Below are 17,250 nucleotides of genomic sequence, written 5' to 3' on the forward strand. Positions count from 1 at the left end.
TGCAGAACAGTACATGATTAAATCCCATTAGCACAGTTATGTGGATCAAGGACCTTCATTAAAATGCAGGAATATGATTTTTCCATCCAGTGTTACTCTGAAATCTCGGACTCAATTTGCAAATGCTGTCGCTCTCTGTATTAAACCAACACCCGTTTATAACATTTTCAATGATTATTGCATTTGTTTCTGTTGCCGACCGATGCCTGTGGTCAAATGCAATGCGTGTGTATTGTGTTGTCAGGTTGTTTTGTTTTTGTTATGTAGCTCAGTTTATATCCACCACCACAATGTTCCATACCATTAATATTTCACACACACACACAGGTTCTGTAAGACTGTGATTGAAGGTGTTTGACATGGTACCAGAAGACAGGCTGGTTTGCTGGTGGTTGAAAGAAACCTCACACCATCGGGCCAAATGAGACTGCACTGCAGGTAGCCGCTGCCGTCATAGAAACTGTGTTTTTAAGAGAGTACCTCTGCAATCTTTTTAATTAATATCTGCCTTGAGGCGATTAGTTGGAAACAGAAAAAAAAACCTTCGATGCATACCAGTGCTCTGAATATCCAGCATGGGGTAAAACACTCTGTGGTCAAAATGAAAATTAATTTGGTCTATTCCCCTTCAAATAATGAATAATTCCACAAATAATTTATCTTGATGTATTTGAATGAGTTCCTTTTGGCAAAGAACTTTTTGTACACTTAAAAAACTAATATTACCATCTTGGTCAATTTTATAAATCCAGGTGTATAAAGATGAAATTATTATTTCTTTCTTTAAATAATAAAGAACCCTTCCTAATATTGAACCTCTTCAGTACAGAGAAAATATCCACTGTTGAGTTATGGTTGTAGATTTTGAGCAGTTAGTCCTGAATGAGTTTTTACATAGACGGAAGTGTGGAAGATGAGTAACTTTAATCCTCTTACAGTGTTCTGAGTGATACAAAGCATACATCCCTTTTTACTTTTACTATCTAACAGTGATGATGGACCAGTTTCCTGAGATTAATGTAATGGTCTATCATTTGTTTCCATAGTCGTCCATTTAGTATCGAAAAACCACTGTAAAAGGACATTAAAAACCCATTTCCAAAGCACTGGCACTTTTAACAGCAGCCAGCTCTTAAAAGAGTGTTTACTGTTCTTCTTGAGGAACCAAACAACACGACGGAGGTCACATCTGCCGCCGTCAGTGTACGTTCCACTCTGATCATCAAACGCCTTTAATACCCACAAACTGCAAATTAAACAAACCAGCTGAAGGGTGGAGTGCAACATCCTATCCGAGGAAAATGTGTACACATCATTTCAAGCGCCAATTTATTCGCCTCTGAGCGGGAAATAAAAAAAAAACAGCAACAAGAGGAAATCTTTTGTGTAGCAGAAATGTGAACTAATGTGATGAATGAAGAATCCTTTGCCCGAAGCAAAATGCGAAGTCGGTGAATGCTCGAGTGCGAGGCGCTTGCATATGTGCATACGTTTAACACCGATGAAGGCGATTTCTATCTTTTCCGATCCGGCACTGTAAAGGTTAACAATGCAATCCTGTTTGACGAAGGTAAACCCGGCCATGCAGATGCTTGAGAGAGAGCAATCAGGTGTGCGAGGTTATCGCTTGGGATACGAGAAATTAAATCAAATCCACGACCGGCTATTCCTCAACCAACTCACACAAGGACAAGAGCAAACAGTATTAGTAATTGCTTTTTTATTTGATCTTTTCGTCTTTTTTTTTTTTCAGATAGATCACAATGAACACAGCCTTTAGACAATAGCAGTTGAAGTAATCCATACAAATGAATGTCCCTGGTCTTTTCACCAGTTGCCCGTTGCAGCGTGGAGCCCTAAGCTATCAGTGTGGGCTTGGGGGGGGGGGGACGACACTGACAAACATTGGGTGCTTGTTTTAACTAACCAAAATGGCATGTCATCTCCGTGTGTGTGTGTGTGAAGCAGTGGCTGTCTGCGTCTGTGTGCACCTGCATCAGCGTGAGTCAGAGACCCGAGGCGGTCAGCCACATTCAGCGAGGCCTCGTTCTAATCACTCGGTAAAACCAACAGTCTCAAGTGGGCAAAAATAACCCACTCTAGATTTGCGTAATGCACTGCCAACGGTATATGATGTCAACAGTGTTTAATTAGACAGTAATGAGAGGCCTTGCGTTATGTTCAATCTCCTACTATGCGTTGACCTCAGCAGCAGCCTCTGCTCTATTACACTGCAAATAGCCTGAGAGGTGGGGAGGGGGGGGGGCGCCATGGCTTTAAAGAACACCTTCCATCCATTGGACCCAGCTCGTTTCCTGCCCACGCTTTGCGAGTGCATACGGAGCGTGGCTGGGCCGGCAGAACACCATCAGAGGGGACAGCACTCACAACGCGCCTCGGCCGTGACAGTGACCGTTCGTGGCAGCTTCAGAATCTGTGCAAATGACGGGATCCCGGGTCGACCCCCTGCACTTTGTTTTAGGTCAAGACGAAATAAAAAGAGAGAGACCACAGCGATAGAGCCCTAACGTGAGCTGGAGTCAAGGCTGAAGAACATAGGTGAAAATGGATAAATAAGCAAGGAGTTGTTTCGTCAAACGATGGAGGCGTGACAGGCGAATCAAGCACATACACATGACTGAGCACAATGAGATAAAACGACGTGTAGTGTGGAAGCGGTAGACCTTTGCCCTTTCTTCCGACCCTTACTTTACCTTTAAGAGGTTGTGATATGGTTTAAATAAAAGGCAGTGTGTTGCCTAAGTGTGTATTTACGTGCATGCACAAGCCTTTTCGATTAGATCACAGAAGCAGTGCGCACTTTAAATATAACATTTTAACTGTTTGTATATTTGGTATGTTGTGAACGTCAACCATGTTTGAGTTATCCAGATATTTGAGCAAGATAACAAAGACAATGAAAATCTAATTTAAAAATAAACAAATATTTTCCTCCACCGTCAAATCCTCCAATCCGTCTTCTAAAAACAGCCTCTGCCATCTCTCAGGTAAAGAGGAAGGGTAAACTGAAACCAATTTTTGTTGTTGTTGTTTTTTCAGACAAAAGAGCAGAGAAAAGGCAACAGTTACTTTGCTCCTCAGAGAAGAGTAAGCAGACAGCTGAGGAGCAAAATAATAATAATGATGTGAAACAAAGACGACAGCAGAATGGCAGAATGACAGGAGAAATGTCCAAGCATGTACCTTTACCGAAGGAAAAAACAGCAAGAACGCAAATACCAAAACACTCAAGAAGTGACATGTCTCCAGGATATAATCAGCTGTCGAGATTCCAACTCAGATCCACTCATACAGTAAATACACCGGGTCACTGTTCACCAAGTCGCTGTTCCCTCTCATGGCTGCATCTTACATAGATTTGGTGATTGCGGTCACATTTGTCCAAAAACACGTCTAATCTAACAGCCTACAGTTCTGCGCAGTTTACCTTCAGAGAATATTAGAAAAAGCACCTCCCGTTATAATCGCAGAGAGTGGCCGAAATGTGCCAAAATTTTCAAAAATAAACGTCTATCTTCTTTTTTTTTTTGTATTTAAGAAAGCCTGAATGTGAAGACACTTGGTTATATAAACCGTCCATCTACACAGCTAACACATCAAACCCAAAAGGAACTTCAGATAGAATTTCAGATGTCAAGTCTCTCTGCAAAGTATGAGAAGTCGAACACGTATCGAGAAGGAGTACAGACATAAACGACACAGACTGCTGGAAAAGAACCTCTTTTGGTCCTTTTATAGAAAATGCACATTCTGGTGGACCAGGGCTTTTATAAGCAGTCACAAGCTCCACAGATACAACAAGCTCTCCGCAGAGACAGTAAGGCAGTTTTATGATCACCAAGGAAACCATTCCGCTTTCCATATGGCAGGTTTCTTTTTTTGGAAAGAAAGTAAAAAGGAATCGAAACACAAAATACACGTACTAGTTGTTGTTAAAGAAAAATAGCTGCCCTGTAAAAATCTGCTCAGTAAAAATAGTCAAACTGTTATCGTGTGGTTGTTGCTTTTTGTTGTTGGTTTGAATTGTATTCTAGATCAGCTGGCTCATTAAGCTTTCAACAGTTATTGTATTTGATCCAGCTGGATCTCAGGGTAAAAAGAGGCGACATCTCAAAAGCACTGAAGCCAGCCTGCAAAGATGCAGAATAGAGAGGGGGGGGAAAAATAAAGACCAACAAAACCCAAACTAAAGCAAACTCACAGAGTTCGACAGCTACTAAGGCAACTTTTGCCAAATACAATATAAGCCCATGTATATTGCAACACAACTATATATTAATTTAATAAAATACACAATATAGCTTTTGTACACATAACAATTTGGCTCAAATGCACAGAAATTGCAGAAAAATCAATAAAAATATGTCAATTTTTTGATGTAAACACATCTAAATTGGATACATTTACACATATAATGATATTATGTATAGTGATAATGTGAAGGGACATTTTCTTGTTTATTTATATTTTTGGATATTTGTCTTCAAAACAATGGCAGTGTCCTTTGCAGTTCAATCGAGGCAGTGCCCCGCGCTTCACCTTAAACCGCAGGACACGTTTTGCTGAGATTCCTCATTTCTTTTTTTTATAAAATGTATAAATATTCTGTTAATATTTGGACACTATACATGGATTCATACATATAGTCATCTATATAATCATATAGATATCCTTTTTTCACAGTTGAGGAAAATGTCCCTTTTTATACAACTCGTGATTGCCTTAAGGCATAGTCACACACATGATAATTCACTGTACACAAGGGACTGAAAGCTGATGATGTACATGTATAAGACAATTACACAGATGGCCAGTTGTGTGTAAGCATTAATATGTACGTGTGTGTGTGTGTGTGTGTGTTTGCGTGTGTGTAGGGGCATCAGTGCATGTGTATGAGTAACAGTGTAGTGCACATGTATAAAATAGGTGTGTGCAAGTACACCGGTCTGCAACATGAACGTTTAAATAGAGGCGTGAGAAAGACACAACTTACACATGTGGCTACAAATGACAGGTGAAACATGGTCACACTGTTTTATAATTCTCCTTCAGCAGAGCATTAAAGCCCGTCCAACCCCCAAGTCCATAACCGACCCTTGTGAACATACCCCTGATTAACCAATCTCTTCATGTTAAGATACAGGATCCATCACACATTTAACACCTATATTAAAGTCAGAAAAGATAAGGTTGCTTGTGTATTTTGGTCTTTCAATGTCCCAAGTAGATTAGAATTTGTTTCTCTGTTTCCGTGTCGATTGTCATGTCTGACCATAGTTCTTCTTCAGTCAGTTTCTATGGCCATCACACATAACAGAAATCCGTCTATACACACTCAGATATGTAGGATTTCACGAGAGACCATGAACAACACACTTATGAGCTGGTGGGCACTTAGATAATAGCTTGCGAGGTGCCAGAGGCATAAGCCTCTGCAGTTTGCTTAAGAATCCAAAACAAAAAAAGAGTTTATAAATTCAGCAGAATTCAGATGTTTGTAACCCAGTTCTTTTTTGTTGGTTGGGATCTTAGCACCAAAACTGGTGCAAAATGACTGACATAATAAATGTTCCAATCCTCTGTCCAGTGTTGGTAATTTTCAACAACAAATAGTGTGAAAAGAGCTCCTTTCAGAAGAGCCGTTCAACCTTTTGATTTGTTTTGGTGACAGTTTTGTATGAGAGTTTTTGGAATAGCATCCTATTCCTCTGTCGACCTCCCATTTTTGTTTTTCTGCAGTCCTCTGTGTCACTTCCTGAGTGTGCCAGTGGCCTCACTTCCTCTGCAGTCCTGCAATAGCTTGTCGATGTCTCTCACCACCTGGTCAGCATCCATTCCGTCACGATTTACGTCAGGCTCCATCTGCTCCATGGGACACTCCATTTCCCCTGCAGCCTCTTGGCTGATCCTGGAGCGTGCCTCGGCGAGCACCTTGGCCACTGGGTCTGAGGGCGGCAAGGGTGGGTAGACCCCCTGGTCTCTGGTTTGTTTGGTTGGGGACAGGTACTGACCATCAGGAGGCCCGTAGTGGCCGGAGCACGAGGCAGGAGGAGGTTTACCTTCAGCTCCGTCTGCTGGGCTTTTGATTGAGGAACAAGGAGAATTGGTGGAGCAGCCCTTTGTAGGACTGTTGGAGGCTGAGGGTACCTCTTGGAGCAGTGGGCTGAGGGCCCGTTTTGCCTTCAAGTAGGGCTTGACATTGGCGACCAGAATAGTGTGGTCACGTCTCTCTTTTCCAAATGTACAGAATGTCTTCTTGCCGTTGGGGTTGACAGTCTCATAGGTTTCTGTCTCGGGAACAGTCTCCATCCCCGCTGGCACAAACATATTGTTGCGGTAGTCAATGCCCTCGGCCTGGTTTCCTCCTGTAGGGAACTGGGGCATCCAGCAGCGGTCAGAGTGACCCAGTACCCGGCACTCCTCCGTACAATTCACACAATCCTCATCTGCAGATAGAAGAAAGGGAGGGGAGATGGAGAAAAGATTGAATTAATTTCAGCAGTGTGCATAGAATAAAAGTAAAACCACACAGTGAGAGGGAGACCGAATCATAGTACTATTATGAAACTGAACTGTACAAAGAGTCCAAAGTTAGGGAAGTAGCGCCAAAGGAAATGATGTAAAAAAAAAAAAAAGAACCTGCAAAGGATGTCCCATTCCAAACACATGTGGGCATATACACACACACACACACAACTACCCACACACACCTTTTGAGGGACTGGGGGACACCTGCTAGCATTTTCCAAAGCTCTGATCAAGGCGATGGCAGAGCATACAGAAAGGATGGAGAGGGAGCGAGAGAAAAACAACAACAGTTGAGGTTTGGCAAAGGCATAGTGCCGTTATCATAAATTCATGTCAGTGGGCTTTGAAGCCCTCCCTAGACAGACAGACAGTGCCAAATGGTTTGTGCTTCTTCCCTGTGTGTTTGTGCCTGTTTATTTGCGGGCTCCTTCTTGTTGCGTGTGCATGCATGTGTGCATAAGTGTGAGTGTGTGTGTTCCCCTCTTTCATCTCTATTCAGAAGGATGCACACTCTGGCTGATTATGGGAGTGTTCATGCCTGTGTCAAATGGATCCAGAACTTGGTTAAAAAAAATAAAAAAATAAAAAGAAGAGGATATTTTTTTTTTCTCCTCTTGGGCATGAAGTGAAAACCTGAAAAAAAAAATGGAGCATCTGTTGTCCCACAAATGGATTTTTTCCATTGGCTGAGTGGGATGAAACCAAGAGAAGCCAACCAGCAGCCACACAGTAAAGATTACACAAATGAAATTGGTACAACTTATTCTTGTTTCTCTTTCCCTTATTTGACAGGGGATTATACTGTAAATTGTCCTTTAGAAAAGAAAACATTCTTTAAAACACAGAGTTTTAAATTTGACATTTCTTGTAACTGTCAAATGGGCTAAAACAGATGAATAGCATGGGCTACATGACACATCTGAGTGTGGTGCATTTAAAAAAGTTGGTTTCGTTCTAATCAAACACCAATTTTATTTGTCCAATTGAATCTATCACCTCAAGGTCCAATAACTGTCTGTTCTCTGTGTACTGAATGAACTTGGTGTTCTGACACAGCCCTGGCTCTGTGAATGGAAAATTTGAAAAAGTGGCTTGGACCAAGCTGCCCAACGACGATGCAGTCAACTGGCAAAAATGGGCGTTCGTGCTCGAGCACAAGACAAGAAAAAAAGAGATGATGGTGGGGGGGGGGGGCGCACATGCTTACAGATAACTCTAATTTAAGGATTACTAGCGGAAGGAAAAATAACAGTCTACCCTTATGTCACTGCCAGACCGAATGGGACTGATTAGGGTTGCAGTAGATATATCCGCAGTGGCGTTAAGGCGGCTGCGTGGAAGGAATGCAGAGACTGACAGGGCTGGTAACAACTTCATGGATGCGCAGTGGACCACTTGACCGCCCACCAACATTACTCTCAATAGTCCTGATTGCCAGTCAGTTCGCTGTGGGAGACCTCAGAGAGTTTAGCAGCGTGAAGACGGATGCATAGGTTGCTCCGTTTCTGCTCAGACGTTGGATTACAATTGTTTAGCGACGTTTCCTAGAATCAATGCATCAGTTTGTTTTGTCCCGTTTGCTGATGTTTGTGAAAGCTAATCCCAACCAATGCCTCCCCTTAGCATATTGTCTTTGCAGGATTAGTCCTGTTGTATTTGTTTGTACAATGTTCAAGTGGTTTCATAGCGTAAAAGGTTCTAAAAACACTTGGGTGCATAATTTGAAAAGCTAACGTCGTGCTTTTAGAACGTATTCACTTCCACGCTGTATCAAATGCTTTGGATTGTGTTGTTGCCTTGGCAACACCCCTCCACGAATTGGGGAGGGTGGCGCTTCTGAAATAAGGGGTATGTTTGTTTTGCTGTCGAGTTTAAATATCAACAGGCTCTGTTCGAAATTGCTCACGTCACCTTTGAAGAAGTATGAAGTTCACAGGTTAGACAAAGCCCAGAACGCAGCAGCACACCAGCCTGTAACACCGCTCCCAGGTTAAATCCAAAGGTCTGCTTGCACAGACTTCTGAACAAATAGAGCAGCAAAGGCTAATTTGCATATTGGTTTTGAGTCGTGTGATGCATCTCGGCTTGTTTGTGGAGCCAAACGCTGCAGACAAACAGCAGACCTATTATTATTTCAACACTTGCTTGTATGTTAAAATGCAACACGAATGGCAGCAGGACTGATGCAACTTTCCTTGTTAAAAGGAACAAAGCAAGTCTGCTCATAGGACCTTAATTTCTGCATTGTTGATGTTTTTATAGCCCTAGGAAAGTGTCAGTAGCACAAGTAGCACAGAGCAATATTTGAGTTTAGCAGTCAGATAAACACATTTATAATTAACCGAAAATAGGCTCTCACCCTCCCCACTGAATGTTAATGGTTTGAACCTTGATTCCTCGTGGTGAATCTTCAACCTCATATAGAGTACGTTATGAACAACACATTTTTAAATTAGTGTGATTTATCTTCCTGTAACAAGCCTGTTGTGGTTTGGAGTCTGAAACCAATGCCGGCAGGTTTAAATTTCGAGAGATATATTAACACAGGGGTTGAAAATGATCTCTTAGTCTTTGCTTGTATCAAAGGCAACATTTAAAAGAAGGAGCTGGAGTGAGGCTACTCAGAGCCGTAAACCATTTCCACCATCATTCCCAACCAAATGTGAGAAGACAACATTACTGTTCGGAGCTGTAACGCCACCCCATCAATTACATTACGTGATGCATGGACCTTCACAGGATGGCCAGAGTGCTGCTTTAAAGACCACAAACTTGGGACTAATACAATCTTTTCGTTGATGCGAATAAGCAGGCAGAGTGGCTGTGCTTGAGTGCACTTGGCTAGGTCCATCTTTGCTGTGTTGCGGGTCAGCAGCCTAGATTCCCTGAGAGAGTGTCCTCCTAAGCTGTAGCGATGAGCTTAACACTTCACAAATGTTTGAAGAAGCCAAACAGCGCTGGCAAAGAGAGTCTGACATTTCCCCTGTCGAGGCAGTCAACTGAGGAGGAAATAAGGTTGAGCTGGAAAGCAGCACTGAGTCCAGTGTGGAATGGACTACATCTAAATGGTGTGGGAGTGAGCGAATGCGTTTGACACGACACGACTAAACAACATGTCAGTGCACCGAGATCGATGATTTGGTCGAGAGCATGTACATAAATAATACAAACCTGAATACAGTCTGCGTCCAGAACACGCTATTACTGTAATCTATCACCGAGCCACAAAGTATAAACCCAACATGTAACCGAGCTCAACAGCCAGACGTCCGCTGGCTTTTCACACAGCCAGGCTCGCCACGTGTTCCAGACACACACAATTAACTTGGCCCCTACAATGTCTTCGTGCTCTCAGAGGTGATTGTCCATTCACTGTGTGCATATTAAAGCATAAATAATCCATGCAGACATATTTCCCTCTATTTAGTTGGAGGAAACCTATGATAGATTATTCATGTCTCAAGCTGCACGTTCAACCTTGAGGCGTTCTCCTCATATCTATTGCTAACAATATGACATACGAGAGCAAGGGTGACATTCATCTCCCTCTCTCCATCCTTCTCCCGCTCCCTCTCTCCCTCTCCAGCGTGGTTCCACCAGCTCTCTGCGATGATCTACCAAGGACAAATGTGCCTGCAATGATTTGGCTAACAGGGGCGTGCTCAGTCGCTCCCTCTCCAGTTTCTCTCTTGCTGTGGTATATATGGTGCAAGATGAATTACGCCGATAGATACGCTATCAATGAAGGCAATGAAGGCAGAGAAGGCAATCATTTGTCCCGTTTTGATTCATCTCCCAGTCAGTGACTTGATATGGTGCAATGATGAAACACTAATAATTTGCATTATTCACTATTGGTGAATATAAAGTAAATCATTAAGAAAAAGTTACCTAATGACCATACGAACTACGTACTGTCGAGTCACTTTCATGTTTTATGATCGTGTCCTGTAAGTTAATGTCCTCAATCTATTATGATATTATTTTTGCAACATTAATATTTCAGCTTTTGGCTAAAATCCAAAATATTTGTCAAGACATTAAGATATCCATCTGTGTTTACAATGAGGAAACAGCATTTGTATCTTTCAATGTTCACTCCCTATCAAGTCTATAATCTTGGCTACTGATATCGCACAGCTAAAGAAAAAAATTGTTCTTGAATTTTATCTTACATACAAGCTTAGAAAAGGAAGGTTTATAACCATAATGGCTCTGAATGGTAACAAATGGGAAAGGAGAGGGGACGAGGCAGTGACATGCGACAATCTTTTTTTGGGGATTACTCATAATGAACCAGAACCTCTTTAGTTTGGTCCAGACCTATTTTCAGTTACGTCTGAACCAAAGTCACAAGTGTGAAATGTGCCTCGGACAACAATTTACCAGAAGAGGTGGTTTCTGTCTCGTTTGAAATGAGCAATGATTCGATTTGTTTTTAGTCTGAAAACCCTTTTTTTGGGTCTTTGTCTCTGATGGTATATTTGAACGATGCAGATTTTCATTTGGTGCATTTGAACTCAAGTCAAGTACTGCACCTCAAGGTGGTGATGCTGGCAGTAATAGCATAATGATATCACAGAGACAGTGTAATGAACCGAATGAACCACTTCATCCATTATCTCCATTCAAACAGAAAGACTACTACACGCCGGTGTCCAACAAATCAACGCCAAGTGTAGGTGGACGCATAGCTGATCACGACAGGACATACATAATGTCCTACAACATTCTTTAGTGAGATCCCTAAATTAAAATGGGAAAGTAAAATTTATCAAATGCAAACAAAGACATGAACCTTTGTTCGACCTTGGTCTGGTGTAAAAATGCCCTCAGACAATGGAGTAAAAAGAATTTGCTTCAGTCCCGAGTGTCAGGTTTGTTGATGTTTCCATCCTCGCAGCTCTGTTGTAGAAACTTGACTCCTATTCCTGATTGGAATCAGATGTTTATTACACATTTCTTATCAACAAAAAGTTTAATTAATTCCAAGTAATCTTTTGTACTTGTGAAGGTGTTTTTAAAAACAGCGGCCGGGGCTATCTAGCTACCTCTGGCAGGGTTAACTTTCTTGCTTTAGGGCAGAATAGCAAGACTGCGTGACAACGAACTGGATGAATGAGGTATGTAGCTGCCAGTTATCTCTACTGCTAAGAGCACATGAAACAGATATGAAAACAGCTCTAAGAAATCCTCTGCGTAATAGCAAAAGGACAAAGTGTCAGAAGATACATTTACCAATTCGGAAAGACCCTTAATTCACCGACATTGCAAAAAACAAGAAGGGAGCGATCCTGCCTCACTGTTATTTGTCAACATCATATACTGCTGTCTTCTAAAAGCCGAGTGAGAAGATAGATGAATAAAGGATTTGTTAATTACTTTCTGAGCCAATGAGGTGCCTTATCTCAAATGTAAAAAAAACAGTCCCTACATCTATCTCTCTAAATGTGACGGGGACATTTTTAGAGGCCATTCTTTCAGAATAAATTATGAATAATTCAAATGATGAATTCTATTTAAAAGCACAGAGGAAGATCTAAAAATGTTTTTAAAAAGCATGAAATTAGTGCCAACTATATGAAAACAGAGTAAGGCAAGGACAACAACAGAAAAGTAGTTTTATACGCAGAATATGCAGGTTTTTGTAAAACAGCGAATGTGCGAGTTAATTTGCAATTAATAATTCCAACTAAAAAACTGAAATAGAGCCAAAATCACAACTCTTATATTGACATATTGCAAATTCATCTTTGCCGGAAAGACCCAATCAAATTATGACATTGAACTTTTTAGAGTTTTCCGAATGACGGTTAAAAATAAAATTCGTCACCCTCACTGATTTCTGCTCATCGTGTGCCCCGATCATGACGATGTGGAGCACTGAGCCTCTTATGGTGGATTTACAAGAACAGAAGACTATTATCGGTACCTCATTTTTCAACCTACCCTTTCCTAATACTCCTTGAGGAGCGACAAGCAAGTGCCGATGCAACAGAAAATACACAACGAAGGATCGACGGTGGTAATGCATACCCGTAGGGACGCATACGCCCACACACACAATATCCACTGCCACAACTTTGCTTGATATGATTCACTACCCAGTGTCTACTGCAAAATGTCAAGATGGAATGAGGTTGATATTAAAAAACTCCAATAATGCAAGGAGGTCAAAAGTAAATGTTCAAGGGAAGAACTTGTTAAACTTCTAAATTGTGGATTTTGCTCCAGTTTAGCATGTGACCATATACAAAGAGCCACAGTTTAACATTTTATCACCGTCTGATTTTCATTCATGAGACTTCACAGCATCAGTGAAGTAGCTTCTTCTACTGAACCATTAAAATCCTCTCATCTCTTTTCAAACTACACAAAAAAGAAAGTCCCCTCCGTTTTCCTTCCAGAGAAGGTCTTTCACTAAATTAACACTTAATTAATGAGCCGCGCAAATTCACACACAGAAGCCACAAGAAGGCACAAGGCTCCGCTGCCCCAACACAGACGAGCAAAAAGTCATTCCTAAAGCCCTGAGTTGTTCTTTTGCCTTCTCTCTCTCCTCAATTTAATTTTTCAAACTTTCCGGGGTGGAAGCTTTCAATATGGCGCATGAAGGATGTGCACCTAAACCTGTGAGTGTAAAAATTGGGCCTGTGTATCGGTGTGTGTCATAAAGCATGCTGTGATTTCCCTAAACACCCTTTTCTCCCTCCAGACGCCTGCCCCCCTGGCCCTACATGCCCATCCCTCCTCGCTTTATTACCCAGCCCTGTGATTAATGTCCCTCTGTCACACACTGTGGTTCCCAGGGAGGGAGGGGAGGAACCGCGAGAGTGCCGCACACACACACACACCCAGACACACACACACACACTAGTAGCAACAGCATCAGTTAAAAAAAAAGATGCGAAAAAAGTAAAAAACTACATAACGTTTCAATTCTGCATCCATCACGGCGCTGCTCAATCTTTTGACCATCAAGTACAAGTAGGTAGTCATTAGGCAGCTCTACACTCTAGTAAAGTAGCCTACGAGATTGCAGGATGATTACATAGTACATCATGTGGTTGTGTGGTGAAGTTGTGTTGTAGTGAACATCCCCCCCCAACCCACCCAAGGTGGACAGGAGGAATGGCAGCTGACAAATTGTGCGGAGCATCTGTGACGGACCATGACTGCACCTGTTCACCTGAGGGAGCTCACAGTGTGTGTTTGTGTGCGCACGTGTGTGTGATTGTGTTTTTTAATCTCCTCGCCAACTGTTATCTCGCCCAGCTGATCCATGCAACGCCTCGGCCCGCTCCCCTGCCCCTCCACATTCTCAACCAATCAGGGCGACTAAATATTTGACTTGCACAGACGAGAGAGTCTCCACTTTGACTGAGTCTCATGTTTAGTAAACATCTTATGACGTCTCAGGTCGCCGCTCCACTATTCAACCACAGTTAAAAGTAGATTTTAACACTCCGGGTGACAGATTGTGTTTTTTCTAAAGAGCAATCTTAGATATTTTAGAAATGTTTTCTGAGAAATGAGAACTATCGTAAAAAAAATAATGAATATGGTTTTCAATGTTTTTTTATCTTGTTTTCCTTTTTATGTTTTTGTAATTAAGCATCCGTCTATCATTTGTTATTTTTATTGGGAAGCCAAAAATCTTAAAATCAAAACAACAATTTGTTATTTCATTGTTCATTTATGAATCCGACTTGCACAAAATTGACTTGTGCATAAAATTGGTCTGTGGCCAGATTTGTTCGTTTCCCATTTTTGACAAAATTTGACAAATACATGAAATGAATAACGAATTAAAGTTTTATGTTTATTTTTTCGATTTGGAACTCCCTAGTGAATACCTAAATAAAGCGTGATACCCAGATTGTGGAACTCCCTCTGTTGCGTTTTCTGCTGTGAGTTTGGTTTTATAATGACACAGGTCTGTGGAGATCGGAATATTGTATTTCTCATTGCTTCAGAAATAGATCCTGTTAGTTTATATTCCTTTCTCCTTACACAGCATTGTTATTGTGGAAATGAGAACATTACTCCAGTGAATTACTGCATCTCATATTGTTATGATTCTTAAACAGGGTTGTGCTGGGGATGCAGGTTGTTCTCTACAGTTGGCCGGTCTGTTTTGCCAACATCGTTTGAAGAGAATGCGATGCAATAGTATTTCCGCGAAACTGCTGTTTTGGTGTACTCATCACAGTTTGCTGTGGGACACACATTTCATACTGGCTCACTGCTCTGCATGAAACCTATCAACAACAGTAATGGTGTCTATTATGTGATTTTAAACAGTAATTCAGAGTAAACTGCAGCCTTAAATACATTTCTCTTCTTTTTACAAGTGAAACTCATTGTTTAGGTTTTAACAATCAGCATCTAAATAATGAAGCTGTATCCAAATAAATACAATTATGTATTAAATGATACATTGTTGATTGGCGCAATTCAAAGCGCCACTGTGAGTGTTGTTGTGTGTTGAGGGACTAGTTGTGGATTGCTTTGTGTAGTCGGTGGTTTAGCAAAAGGAGAGGGATACTTCTCCCCAGTGCAATAGCTTTTATCACAGTGGGAGGCAACAGAATACCGATACATAGCAGGAAATGCTTGGCAGCGGCGGTGGGGGTACCCGGTGGCTGGCGACGCAGACACCGAATCAAGGACATATATCTCAGGATCAAACACGTCCTCTCTTCAGGCGTTCCCTCAACAACTGCAGCTCCTCCGTCAGCTAATGCCCGGCTAAGTTGTTCAAAGAACACCCCGAGGAGAGTGTATTTATGCATAGGAGAGAGAGGGATAAAAACCTGAGAGGAGGAGGAAGAGGAGCATAAGCTCATACTCAAACAAAAAAACACACAAAGCCTGATCAATGATGAGCAAGCAGGACTGTGTGCTGTGGGTGGTGCCTGGTGTTTTTCAAACAGCACTTTCCCTTTAACACAGCAACAACAAGGGCCATAAAATACACAACGTGCTCCTTATGAATGCTAATTTGTTTGCAAGTGCCCTACCTGGTTATGTAAAGGATGCAGCACGTACGTGCGCGCGCGCGCGTGCATGCGTGCATGTGTCCATTTGCATCTGAACTAAGCAGAACGAAATCGGCACTTGTACTCCGCATGTGTCCACAACTAGAGGGCATATTGATAATTTTAATGAAACTCATTTAATGATGCCCCATTAAAATATGAATAGCCTTTCTTTGTAATTTGTGTATTTTTACTACTACAGGCTTTAGTGAACCGCGTGCAACAAAAATCAAAAGTTTCTGCTATCTGCTTAATTGTTATTGAAGGTCGGCCCTGAGTCAACGGTGTGAACAAAAAAAAAAGGGGGGGGGTGGTGGCCTGTATCTTGCCGTTTCTCTGTTATCTGTTGATGATCAGACAAGAAAAAAAAAAAAACAACCTCGACAAACAGGCTCAACAGTAATGAACTGCCATGGGAACCTTTCCAAGGCCAGAAAGGCAAAACACATTTGCGGCACGTGTGAGTTCCAACTGCTGTTTGAGCAACAGAGCTTTAAGAGTTCCTCATTGAGGTGGTTTCACTGCAAGAGACAGACGAACAGGGAAGAAGAGAACGAACACGGAGAGTAAACTCTTTTTTGCGTGCTTTCTGTCTGTTTTGGGAGGGTGCACGCAGCGGCTCGGAACATTCACTGTTCACAGAGCCACTTAATGAATATTGCAAGGTCAGTCAAGGAAGATCCTCGCCTCAGCCAATCAAAAAGCCTGAATCTCTTTCCCCCCAACCTGTGACTTAAGACCTTGTATAATTCACATTTCCTGCAGCTACAGCTCGCTCCTCGTGCTCCCCGGTCTCTCGCTCCCTGAGTGGAGGAGCGATTGCAGCAGAGCAGCCACAGGCAAGCCATTAGATATAGATGTCTGAGAGGAACAACCTTTAACATCACTCCTGCTGTCATCAAGTTATTTATACCTATCAACCAATTAACATGTAAAAGCAACCTGGAAGAAAACACGTCTGTTGTACCATGCACATGGCAATGCATACATGCAGAGAGGTGCATTAATTCAGTACAATTCTCACATGACATATCTATATACTGGATTTTGCTGTAAGCTATGAAAACTGAATAAATGGCCCCTTCAAAATATGACTGTATGACTAAACAATACTTTTTTTCTATCGGCCTTGTTTATGTATATATAATGACGAATACAACTACAAGGGCACTAACAGCGCACACACCCCCACCAAGGCCCAACAGTCCCCCTTTGAAAACACATTTAAATTCAGTAGATTCAAATTTCTATTTAGATCTGCACCAAATTGCACACACTCAAAAGAAGCCTGAGAAATCAATGAAAATGTTGAAATATGTCATATCTCACAATAATTAAAAAAAAACATATCTCGATCCAAAAAATTGAATGGGTTCTTTGCTGACCCACGCAGCGTCCCTCCAAAAAGTGTTGTTGTGATTCAACCTAATAAATACTATAATCCATAATCCACACCATAATGTATAATTAAATACAATCTATTATGTGTGAAATGGTTAGGTTAATTGGTTTTACTGCCTTTTCTATTCAAAGCATGCCCATTATTGTGAATTGGATTTTGGAAATAAAAAAAAAAAATGTGTGTCATTTGCCTTTGGACATATGAGATATTATGTGAACGCCCCACATCAGCAATTTAAACTGGTTTCCTCAGCTTGAG

The 17,250-nt window shown here is 41.6% G+C and overlaps 1 protein-coding gene across 2 annotated transcripts in view; it reads right to left on the minus strand.

The window, feature by feature from the left end:
- Positions 1–1,698: 1,698 nt before the first annotated feature.
- Positions 1,699–17,250, minus strand: part of pcdh17 (protocadherin 17) — a 56,963-nt gene continuing 41,411 nt past the window's right edge. For both annotated transcript variants that reach the window (XM_035155751.2, XM_035155750.2), the window contains exon 5: positions 1,699–6,467. In XM_035155751.2, the coding sequence (XP_035011642.1) occupies positions 5,770–6,467 (698 nt within the window). In that variant the 3' untranslated portion in view covers positions 1,699–5,769. The remainder of the gene's footprint in view (positions 6,468–17,250) is intronic.

Source organism: Hippoglossus stenolepis, chromosome 1 (assembly GCF_022539355.2).
Source record: "Hippoglossus stenolepis isolate QCI-W04-F060 chromosome 1, HSTE1.2, whole genome shotgun sequence".
NCBI lineage: Eukaryota > Metazoa > Chordata > Actinopteri > Pleuronectiformes > Pleuronectidae > Hippoglossus > Hippoglossus stenolepis.